The sequence below is a fragment of the Rhinolophus sinicus genome, linkage group LG13 (genome assembly GCF_036562045.2).
Source record: "Rhinolophus sinicus isolate RSC01 linkage group LG13, ASM3656204v1, whole genome shotgun sequence".
NCBI classification, from domain to species: Eukaryota; Metazoa; Chordata; class Mammalia; order Chiroptera; family Rhinolophidae; genus Rhinolophus; species Rhinolophus sinicus.
Window position 1 is genome coordinate 34,922,478 of NC_133762.1, and position 12,363 is coordinate 34,934,840.

The 12,363-nt window shown below is 46.6% G+C and overlaps 1 protein-coding gene across 4 annotated transcripts in view; it reads right to left on the reverse strand.

The window, feature by feature from the left end:
• Positions 1-6,907: 6,907 nt before the first annotated feature.
• Positions 6,908-12,363, reverse strand: part of RPN2 (ribophorin II) — a 53,510-nt gene continuing 48,054 nt past the window's right edge. For 2 of the 4 annotated variants that reach the window (XM_074318125.1, XM_019750213.2), the window contains exons 16-18: positions 11,555-11,684; positions 9,751-9,798; positions 6,908-7,223 (exon numbers count right to left, since the gene is read on the reverse strand). In XM_074318125.1, coding sequence (XP_074174226.1) covers positions 7,211-7,223; positions 9,751-9,798; positions 11,555-11,684 — 191 coding nt within the window. In that variant the 3' untranslated portion in view covers positions 6,908-7,210. The remainder of the gene's footprint in view (positions 7,224-9,750; positions 9,799-11,554; positions 11,685-12,363) is intronic. The other 2 variants (XM_074318126.1, XM_019750214.2) reach the window with 1 other exon arrangement.

The following is a 12,363-nucleotide window of genomic DNA, read 5'->3' on the forward strand; positions in this document are numbered from 1 at the left end:
ATTTCAATTTTCTTTTATCTTCAGCCTAATTTTTTATGCGTTTTACATAGTTACATTTCCCAAAGTGGTGTCACATGGTATAATAAAAACAAAACAGCTAACATTTACCTCTCACTCAGAGTACCAGCTGGGGCAGCTCCATGCCTAGAACCTCGTGTGTTCCTCACACATTGGCACCCTTCTCATCTCACAGACAAGGAACTGAGGTGCAGGAAGCTTAACTGAATTGCCACGGTCACAGCCAACAGGGAGAGAGCTGGGATTCAAACCCAGGCAGTCCAACCCAGAACCAGGCTCTTAGCCGTATTTGTCTACTCTGGGCCAAAATCTTCCTTCACCCACTGGTGAATTGTTCATCTATGAGCAATACCATTTATTCATTCAGCAAATATTCTAAGAGGACCCACTATGTGCCAGGCACTGTTCTAGGCACTGGGGACACAGTCATGAGTAAATAGACAAAGCCTCTGACCTCATAGAGCTTCTATTTTAATTAGGGGAAGAATAATGAAAACAGATAAATATAGAACATGTCAGATGGTGGCAATTGCAAAGGATAAAAATGTAAGGGGGTAGGGAGTACTGGAGGGCACTGTTTTATCTACAATGCATAGATGTGCTGTGTAGTGTTCAGGGAAGAATTGGCGGATGAGGTAACATTTGAGTAAAGGCCTGAAGGAAGAGAAGGCATTGGCCTGCTGAATATTTGGGTAAAGAACATCCATGCAGAGTGAAAACCCAACACAAAGGCCCTGAGGCAAGAGAGGGGAAGGAGGGAGAGCAAGGAGGTCAGTGTGGCTAGAAGAGAGCAAGGGCATGGGAAGAAGGGAAGGAAGCCGAGACGGAGCAGGAGGCCAGCTCAGGAGGACCCTTGAGGCCATGGTAAGGGCTTTGGATCTCAGCCTTGGTGAGACAGAAGCCATCACAGAGTTTAAGCCCAACGACGTGATCTGACTTGCATTTAAAGTCACTTTGGGACAGGGTCAAATTCCGGATACATTCTTAGGGTAGCTAGAACTCATTGGCTGATGGATAGAGTGTGGGGATTAGAGACAAGTCAAGAATGAACCAAAGTTTTTGGCCTGAGCCACTGGAAGGATGGAGTTGCCATTTAGGAGTTTTCGGGGTGGGGGAAGAATCAGGAGATGGGTTTAGACATGGGGAGTTCTGAGCTGTTATTAAAGGCCCAAAAGTGGATGTCCAGGGGGCACCTGTATTTACAAGTCTGGAGTCAAGAGAGGTCTGGGCAGCCAGTTTCGTTTGGCAACTGTCATCATTTAGATGGTTTTTTTAAATCAGGAAAGTGGGTTAGATCACCAAGGAAGAAGTACAGAAAGAGTAGAGACGAGGTCTAAGGACTGACCCGGAAGCACTCCTGCATTTAAAGTCTGGAGGAAAGGTGAAGAGCCAGCAAAGGAGACTGAGAAGGAGCAGGCAGTGAGCTAGTAGGAAAACCAGAAGAGAGAAATTCCAGAAGCCGACTAGAAAAGGTCTTTCAAGAAGAACGGAGTGATCTACTGTACCAAATGCTGCTGATGGGCCCAGTCGGTTGACAGCTGACCATGGAAGTGCCCGTAAAAGCCACTGATGACCTTGGCAAGAACAAATGGGGTGGAGTGATGGAAGCAAAAGCCTGACTCGAGTGGGTTCAAGAGCAAATGGTAGGAGACGAATCAGAGCTGGTGATTACAGACCTAGCTGTCTAATATGGTGGCCACCTGCCACAAGTGGCTACTAAACACTTGAAATGTGGCTAATACAAACTGAGATGTGCCGTAAGTGTAAAATAGACACTGAATTTCAATGACAATATGAAAAAACCATACAAAATAGCTCAAAAATTTTAATATTGATTATATGTGAAAGTAATAATTTGGACATATTGGGTTAAATAACATATTAACATTAATTTCACCTGTTTCTTTTTCACCTTTTTTATTGAAGTTACTAGAAAATTTAAAATCATCTACTGTGTTTCCCTGAAAATAAGACTGAGCCGGACAATCAGCTCTAATGCATGTTTTGAAGCAAAAATTAATATAAGACCCGGTCTTATTTTACTATAAGACCGGGTATAATATAATTAATATAATATAATATACCAGGTCTTATATTAATTTTTGCTCCAAAAGACACATTAGAGCTGATTGTCCGGCTAGATCTTATTTTTGGGGAAACAGGGTACGTGGCTTGCATTATATTTCTATTGGCCAGCGCTGGTAAAGATCATTCTTTTGAGAAGTTTTGCTGTAAAGGCCAAGAACTGAAGCCACTGACCAGAAGTCTCTATGTCAGTGATTACTCAATGTTTTCTATTCATGAACCATTTCACCTCGGCCAGATATTTCCCCAGATCACCAACCCTACGCATGACTCTTATTAGAATCTGGGGACTTTCTGGGTGGATCCAAATGTTCTATATTTTGATTTAGGAAATGGTTACGCTAGTGTAGTTAGATGTAAAAACTCATTGATCTCATAAGATCTGTACATTTTACTGTAAGTAAAGTAAGTAAATTAAGTCTAAAAAAAAGTGAAAAGTCTGGATGATGGCGAAGTCTGTTCTGATTAAAAATACAAGAAGAATCGTAGCCCTTTAGGGATGATGGGGACTCAAGACATAAGCAATGCCACCCCCATCATTTTCCAGCTGGGGACACGCAGTGCCTCCTCCCGGCACCAGAACAGAACCGCACAGCCAACTCGGTTCTTCACGGGTTTAGACCACCTGCTCTCCCTGGGAGCCCCCAGTTTATCCTCCAAGAAAGAATGTAAAGCGTGGGAAAGTCTCAGCAGGGGGCCGCTGGCGGCTCTGCTGAGGAGACAATACCAACAATGGGGAAACAAAAGCCCCCTCCAGAGGAGAAGGCTGGCTATTGAGGGCCGGCAGTCCACTTCAACCAAGAAAGGCGGGCAGCCGAGGACCTGCCAAGGAAGGAGAACAAAGGAGGAGACGGCTGAATGGGGCCAGCCCGGAGCCCCTCTTGCCCCCAGACCCACCTGCTCATCTCTTTCCTCCGCCTGTCCTGACAAAAGCAAACACTGAGGGCTCTCTCAACTTCCAATTAGTTTTTCAAATGAACTAATGGCCACCGGGACCCGTAGCTACTTGTGGTTCTCGAGGTGAATGCAATTATAAAGGCAGAAACCATGATGGCAACTATTCCGGTGCTTTATCTCCATTAACGATGACGCTAATGGCGTCTTAAAAGACTTAACCCCTCTCAGCAGAGGTTCTGGGAGCTTCCCATTCCCGTGGGGTTCCTACTTAAGACCAACTGCTATTTTTTTCCCCCTAAAGAAATGCTCTAATCAATGGGGCACTCATCGCTTTTAATGATAACAGCTGATGTTTGTATTAACTTAAAGTTCACAAAGAGGTTTCCCACGCATTACTTCCTTTGCTCCCTACCGCAGCCCTCTGGAGAAAGGGAGAGCAGGGCGCTGGCCTCACAGACAGGTGAGAGGTCAGGTGACTCAGCCAGGAGGGGGCAAAGCTGGGGACTGATTCCTGATTCCAGGGCATCCTCTTGTGTGGTTTCAAGACTCCAGGCCCCTCAGGAAATGCGAGCTGGGGAAATCAAGTGAATTTAAGAGGACAAATAGGGGCAGCAGGTTAGCTCAGTTGGTCAGAGCACGGTGCTCTCAACAAGGTTGCCAAATTCGATCCCTGCATGGGCCACTGTGAGCTATGCCCTCCACAACTAGATTGAAACAACTACTTGACTTGGAGCTGATGGGTCCTGGAAAAACACACTTAAAATACATAAAAGTTAAAAAAAAAAAAGAGAGAGAGAGAACAAACAGACACATGTGGACCTGGTACAAACTGTTTACTGGGCTCCTGCTAACAACACACAGAAAATAAGGACGATAATATCTACACTAATCAGAGCAACCAGTCAACGATAAGTGCCAGGCACTGTGGTTTGGGTGTGACCTCATTTAATCCTTATAATGGATTCAGGATACCTCAGAGGTATCATCCCTATTTTTACTGACGGGAAACTGAGGCCCAGAGAGGTAAAGAAAGGTGCCTAAGGACACACAGTGAAGCAGGGTATTCAGAGCAGGTCAATTGGACTTTAAACTGCTGTGCTTACCACTCCTTCAAGAAGGTCCTGCACTACTGTGGTGTCAAAGAAAAACCAGAGATACGCAACAGTTAAAGTGGTTAAAACCAATTTTATTCTGGACTATGGCAACAGAGGAAAAGAGACCTCAGTATAGAACTGGGCTTGATTCCAAAATACAGCATAGGCAAGCGGGAACTTATAGCCAAGAAGCAGGGTGGAAATCAGTGAATGGAAAATTACTATAATAAGGAACATCAGGAGTAAGGGGGATTCTGGCTAAACCGACCTAACAGGATTCTTGCTGAAAACAGGCCAGGGTGATCAGACATCACCTGAGGAATGGTAGAGGGTGAGGAACCGTATCAGATATCATGGTGATCAGATACCAAGGGTGGGGGTTCTGGTTAAACTGACTTTGCAGGGTTCTTGCTTTACAAGGAAGTGCACAGATGGGCCTAGAGGCTTCGTGCAGGAGCCTGACTCAAGTTTGATCAAGCAAAGAATCTTTGTCAGTAGTGAATAATTTGAGCAACGAATCCAGGGGATTTCGTAAGTTATGAGTCAGGCTTGCTGTTGGCTCCAGCCTTCCCAGACCCACTATTAGGCTCCACGCAAGCAAATTCTCCCCTGCAGACTTGCTCCGGAGCTAAGAGCTGAGAGCCCTTCAAGAAGCTCTACCCGGTGGGAGGGCCAGAGAGCACGTGAGGTGTTTCTACCTCTGCTATGTCCCAGCATAAAATTCAAGTTCCCTAAAATTTGTCATTGGTCCTAAAATAAAATCTATTCCCTTTGCCACAGCCCTATTTGTTCAGGTTTCCGAGGATACTCTCCTCCTTGCTAACTATAGCCTATTGCACTGGCCTACTTCCAGCTCAAATATGCCAAGCCTTGCCTCAGAGCCTTTGCCTATGTTGATACTCTGCGTGGAATGCTCTTCCCCAGCTCTGCGAAGGCTCGTTTTTGTCCTTCACGTGTCAGCTTAGCCTTCCCAACACCTGAGATAAAAATTGCTTCCTCTGAAGCCCTTCTCACATTTGTAATCTCTCTGCTCCCTTTCCCCTGTCCCCTCCAGGTTGTAAGTGGACCCAGGGCAGGAAATGTATCTGTCTTGGTCACTGTTGTAGCTCTAGACACAGCACAGAGCCTGGCACGTAGCAAATGTCTTGCCGTTGCTTTATTCTCCAGTTCCCTCTGGGTCTGCAGGCCAGCCCTGAACCAGCCTTGGTGGTCCCTAGCCTTGCCAGCCCTTTCTCCAGGAAGCTATTTCCTGGCCTCCTTTCCTCCAGGCACTGTACTTGTATCCTCAGGCACTAGTTCCCCGGCTCTACACCACTGCTCATCAGGCCTCATCCGGTCTGCCTTCCACAAGTGTACAGGTCTGGTTACAGGTGTGAAAGTCCCAGCAGGGTGGGCTCCCCATGCTCTCATCCCTTCCCCCCCCCTCTGAGCTGCTGAGGTCCCAGCATACCTAAGGGGAGACAAGAAGCCACCCAACAGCAATGGGGGACCAATATCACCCTTTCCTCTCAGGGTGGGATAAGCTAACAGTTGAAAAAACGCAAGGCTCCCGTCCTAGCTGTCCACAGGAGCCAGGCAGGTATCAACCGAGCGAAGTCGGCAGGTGAACAGCACGTGTGATACGTAGAACTGACACCTGTGAGGGGTGGGACTGTGGCACACGCGTGCAGGCCCCATCCAAAGGGAGCACCTGTAGTTCAGCTCCAGCTGATTGTTCCCATGCAGGAAGCAGGCCCCACGCTGCCAACTCTGATTTTTTCAAGAGAATCCAAAACCCCAAACCTAGAGTTTTGTATGAGCTTTCTCAAGTTGTAAATGTTAGCAACCAATTCAACTTAAAAAAACAACGACACTATAAATCAAATAAAATGTATCCATGGGCCACCAGTTTGCAACCTCTGGGAAAGGTGAGGCCCCTTTCCCATTTTAGAGGCACCTCTGCACCTGCCCACGTCCGCCCTCTTGCCTGCAGAATCCCACTCAGAAGTAGTAGAGTTCCAGAATCTCCTTTCCCTTTTCCTCCAAATCCCAATTTTCACTGCAGTGAAATCCAGCTAAATGGGAAAGGCATCTGAACCAAATTTCTATTACCCCAAATTCAATACTGTTAAGATTACCCGCATTTTAGGTTATCTAAATGTATGTTAGGTTTCGATTAATAGAATGACGGGCAACGAGCCAAAGAACATGAGTCTGGGCCAGTTAGGAAAGACGCCAAGCACTGAGAGAAGCCTTTGGATGCGTGAAACTCCTTCAGTCAGATGAGGTGGGTACTGTTATTATCTCTCTTTTACAGAAGAAAAAAAGGAGGCTCACAGGAGTGAAGCCACTCGCCCACAATCCCTCACCCTAGTAAGTGAGAACCACAGGTTGGCCTGCCACTGACGTCTGTGCACGGACCCACACTATTCGATATTACTCCTCTGAGGGATTAGATAACCTCCCTGTGACGGTGGTCCTGGGCACAACTACAAAAGGCGCATTCTTGAGATGTGTGTGATCCTGAGAGCCTGAGACGACCCACGTGGTCAGCCTTCTTTTAAGACAATCCCTTCCCTTACCTACCGCATACAGAGACCAAACTTTCCAGGCAAAAGCACAGGCTTCAGATACTAACTGGGCTCCTATGCAGACAGCTGGGGAAGAAGAGACACTGGCTTTTCTAGGCAATGCTCACGTCTGGTAAGAATGAGGTGGGAGGGACCAATGAGAAACACCTGGGCCATTGTGTCAACAGTACTTCCCAGCTAAGTCCGCATGTGTGCAGGGGTCCCATCAGTCCAAAAGTACTAGAATAAACTCTCAGTCAAGCCTTTGATCGCGTTATCCTCTTTATTCCCAAACAGATTCATTACAGACTTCAACTTGTCAAAGGCAACATCTGGGTAAGTTACGAATATTCCCAGCATCCTGCTAGGACACCATGCCAAAGAAACAGAGTATCTGGGTTCGCAGGTGTCGGCTCTGCGTTGGGGCGACAGAAAAACAAGCGAAAGTATAACCACAATTTCAACTTTCTTTTTAAATAAAGGGTTTTTTTTTCATTCCTCTCTTCAAACTGTGAATTGTTCTTGACATTCATTTCAGGTTTCAGAATTTCCTTCCTTTCTCTGGAACTAATGTGCTGTTCTGAAAGAAAATGGGGACAAATACAAAATTACTGAAGGTTTAAAATTCACTGTTACAGTTCCTAACTGGTGACAACAGAGAGACCAAGGTCCCATTAGTAAGGGAATAATTGTTTTTCTATTCTATTTATTTATGCCCCGTCTCATTTCAGAAAAGAAGCTGAGACAGCTAGTTCAAACTAAAGCTGACGACAACTTAAAGAAAAACAATGAAACAAACCTGACGATAACTAAGCAAGTAGTGTGTGAAAATCTGAGATCAGGTAATTCCAGGCACACCTCTCACAGTGCAAGGCCAAAAAGACAGTATAAATTTCGACTGGATGAACACAGGATGCTCATCTTCAATTTCCCAGACTCCAGGTCCGCCCACCTTACATAACTTGGAAGATAACATTGTGAGCGCTCAGTACAGAAACCTGCACCATATTCCTGCCATGAGGTTGTGTTCTCGCCAAAGGTCAGAATCAGTGTCTAAACCTAAGAATGATTCTCAAAAATGGGACCCAGCTCACAGAGAAATTTGAAGAGGGGATAAAAACACTCACTCTGTTTATTCCTTCTTTCCCCAAGGCTGCCTTTCCCTAGACTCCAAGAAGTAACGGGGAAACACGACAACGGAAATGACAGTCTAGACAGACACTATGCCACCAGGAGGGGGCCAGCAGCAGGTATATGATTCGGGTGGCTCTGGCAAGCAGAGGCAGGGTGGTGACACACACGCTGTCCTTCGTAGGCAGCTATATCCAGTGATGAGGGCTGATGTCATGACGCCATCTTCCAGAATGGCAGGCTCTAAACCAATTAATCAACAGTTCCAAGAAGCACGCACAGGCACAGAACTCATCCTGAGGGCCATAGTGAGTACCCCTAATTCCCTGCCAACATTCCCAGGTTCCCAGGTACTTTAACGTGTGTGGGTTCCAAAATGTTCACGCGGACAGGGCAGCACGAGTATGAAAGAACAGCTGGAAGGACAGTGGCCCACAAGCCTCTATCTTGGCTAACTTATGCCGGATCAAATTAACGCCTGTCCTCAGATCCAAAGCATCCAAATGATCAGGTGACCTTCCTCTCTTTCAAGTGGTATGATTTGGGGGTAGCAGGGTGGGGGTGGACTATCCAAAAATCAAGAAAACAAAATCAATCCAGAGTTACTTTCAAGAATTAAAGAGCTCAACATTTAGCAGAAAGGACTAGTTCCGAAAGCAAATCTCAGACAGGGCAAGCATAACTTAGGACAAAACTAAATGGAACCACCATGGTGGGGAGAAAGGGCACACGGGGGCACTTTGTGGACTATGGAAACAGTCTGTATCTTGACTCAGATGCTGCTGTCATGACTGTGTAAGTCTGTCAAAATTCACAGAACTGTACTAAAAAAGGGGGAATTTTACTGTATACAGGTTAAACCTGAAGAAAAACAGAACCAAAACAAACGTAGTTTCTTTCTGTGTTGAGGACTAGATGTTCCAGCCTCTGCTCACACATTAGTGAAAAGGCTCTACATTCTGTGCTGTTGTTGATTTCTCCTGTTTTCAGAGCATTTAAAATTAGACGGTACTGTTGTTCTGGCAGGGAAAGCCATCTCCACAGCAAGGGACAAGAGGGGACATGACTAGAAAATTCAAATGCCTCCCTCCTCTTTGTTGGTTTAGCACAGGGGTCAGCACCAAATCCAGCCCACCACCTGTGTTTGTAAATAAAGTTTTATTGGAACACAGCCATGCTCATGTGTTCCCATAGTCACATTAGCGTGGCAGAGTTGAGTAGCTGGAACAGAGACAATATGGCCGGCGAAGCCTAAAATACTATGTGGCTTTTTCCAGAGAATGTTTGCTGATCCCTGTTTAGAGGGGCCGCTCACTGACGCTGACTGGACACTCTCTCCTGCCCTCCCTTCACCTTGCTTCCGTCTCCGTCCTGGCACTAGGATTAATACCTGAATGGAGAATGGGTGACATTTCACATGATACTTTAGTCACACAGGGAGCAGCCCTGAACCCATACCCTGAGCTCCAGGACCTGGGTTCTGATGCTGGCTTTGCTCTGTGGCCAGAAGTCTCACCAAACCACACTGTTTGGCCCAATCAGAGCTTAGTGTTACAAATGTCCCAGAAACAGTGACAAGGTGTGCCAGGATTTGCCATGGGACCGTAATGTAATGAATGTGGATGCCCTTTTAAGTCCAAGGTTGGGTCTGACTTGTCCTCAACTCCGTTCTCCTATAAACAGAAAGGAGCTGCTGTCTAGAAAGTACCCATGGGACAGAGGGAGGATGGAGTCACCCATTCAAAGCCAGGCCAAGGTTGCTCTGCTGCAGTTACCCATCAGCTGGGCTAACTCAGGGGGCTTTGGCTTTTGCCCTGGTGCAGTCACATCTGGTCCAGGAAGTGGGAAAATGGCCTCACAATACAGCTTTGGCTTAGGGAGGGGTGGGGAGGAACTAGATAAAAACTGACATGCAGGAGGGGGGCAAGATGGAAAAGGCGCCCTGCTTCCGGGACCAGTCCGCCCTTCATCTTTACCGTAATGTCCTATATTTTGCCAATCTACTGCTCTGCTCTGCAGCGATCCTGCCAAAGGAAAGAGGGGTTGAGAATCAAGAAAAGACAGTGAGAAGAGAAATAAGCTGAGGAAAGAAATGGCAAACACACAACCAGAGCTTCCGTTAGGGTCACTGATTTTTCCCAGTGGCAGAGTTCGTTCTAGGACTCACGTTAGACATTCTAGGCGGCAATACTGCGCGGGCTTTAACTTTCTGTATGGGATGTGTGGGGGCGGGAAGAGGAGGTGGGAATCATGGTCTTTCCCCAGAAAATGTACACAATTTTCAGATTCCAGATTAGGAAGTCCTGCGAAGCAGATCTACTGTGTTTCCCCAAAAATAAGACCTAGCTGGACCATCAGCTCTAATGCATCTTTTGGAGCAAAGATTAATAGAAGACCCAGTCTTATTTTAATATAATATAAGACTGGGTCTAATATAATGTAATGTAATGTAATATAATACCAGGTTTTATATTAATGTTTGCTCCAAAAGACGCATCAGAGCTGATGGTCCATCCGGCTAGGTCTTATTTTAGGGGAAACACGATAAATCAGGTGGTTTCCACACCCGTTTTCCCTTGATTTTGTCTGTCTTGTGTGGGCAACTTCCAGAAAAAGAACTTAGCAGAGCACAGCCTTTTGGCTCCCTGGGGCCTAGACTGGCTGCTCTGAGGGAACAGGGTTCTGCTTAGAAAAAGCAGCTGAGTCCCTGGTGCTTTCTCAGATGCAATGCAGTTGCCAAGTTAAGGCTGCTGGAGGGGCAGGAAAAGGAACCAACTGCCACTGCCAGTGCTAAGAGAAGCTCTGGTGGCATCTGGATTACTACAGGGACATCCAGGAGCACGGTGGGGCCAGGTCTCCATGGTGAGGAAGACAGAAAGCTCACGATGGACACTTGAGCAGGGCTGAGACGTGTGGCTCTCCCACCCGCTAATGAATGGTCTCTGAGAAAGCCTCTCTCTGATCTGACCCACTTAATTGGCAGCCACGTTGGAGGCTACACTACTGAGTTACATTCTTCCAGCAAAAGTCCTGGAGCGGAGACAGCAGGGCACGTCTGAAAATGCTAACTTCCAAAGGTGAAAGCAGTTCTGACCTTTTCTTATTGACCTTTCTGTGACTGAAATCACCCAAGTTCTAATAAAGTCAAATCAATGAGAAACACCTATGTGACATTATATTTGCCTTTAATCCAGGCTCAAAAGTCAAGTCGCCATCACGTTGAGATGTGACCAATGTGTAAACCTGAGATTGTCTGGTTCTTGGCGACGTGGTGTGGGCTACTAAGCAGTACTCCCTGCTGGGGACCCCTATAAAACCTGTGGCAGTTTCTGGGGGGAAGAGCATGGACCTCACGCTCAGGAGGATAACTCTGGGTGCCAGTGGGGGTTACAGAGGAGTCACTGTCTGCGGCAGGGGAGGAGGGCAGAGGAGGATTCTCTGTGGCAGCAGAGCACATTTTTATACAGGCAGCACATTCACAACTATCATCTGCCACGTATTCTGGTTAATCCATTTTAATCTCCACAAAGCAATTATTTCCTCCTCTTGTTCTAATGCGTCGGGGCATAAAGGGCTGTGATTTTAATACATTTAAATTGGACCACCAAGGCCCTTTTCTGATTTAAAAGGCTTCTGTATTGGGCTGGATTACTGTGTCACATTTGCCCATGGTGGTATGAAACCATCTTGCCACATACCGTTGTTCAGAGAGTTGGGGGAGCAGAGCTGACAAAGTATTTCTATTCCCACTCTGGGACCATGGCCCACCCCCAGCCTTACCTTTTGATTGCCTGCTGGGCCAGCATCCGATTGCCAGCCAGAAACGTCACACTGCCCAAGATGGCCAGGTACTTTAGGGTCTGGAACATGTTGAGTTGAGTCCAGTAGATATACATGAGCCCCAGCATAGCTGCAAAAACAGGCATTATGACAGCCAATTAAATGAAACAGTGACAACGCACAGAGGCAGAGCACAGCTTGGAGCGGGAACTGCTAGATCCTAAAAAGGTCTGTGTGTCTAGACTAGCTTGTTTTTTTTTTTTTTTATATTGGGGAATATTGGGGAACAGTGTGTTTCTCCAGGGCCCACCAGCCCCAAGTCGTTGTCCTTCAGTCTAGTTGTGGAGGGCGCAGCTCAGCTCTAAGTCCAGTCGCTGTTTTCAATCTTAGTTGTCGGGGCGCAGCCCACCATCCTATGCAGGAATTGAACTGGCAACCTTGTGGAGAGCTCACGCTCTAACCAACTGAGCCATACAGACGCCCTTCCTGAAGCTCAGCGGTAGCTCGGTGTCTTCAATCTAGTTGTGGAGGGCGCAGCTCACTGGCCCATGAGGGAATCAAATTGGCAACCCTGTTGTTCAGAGCTCACGCTCTAACCAACTGAGCCATCTGGACGCCCTAGACTAACTTGTTTCATTCCTTTTGTCGGATACTAGAAAAGAGATAACTCAATATACTTGCCTCTTAGCCTTGGCTACCAAGAAATCCAGAGGTAAAAAACAGACCTCAGCTATTCCATTTTTCACGTTCTGGGCCCACAACTGTTTTCTTTAATGTAGTCGGGCTTTTTTTTTTTTTTTTTTTTAAGG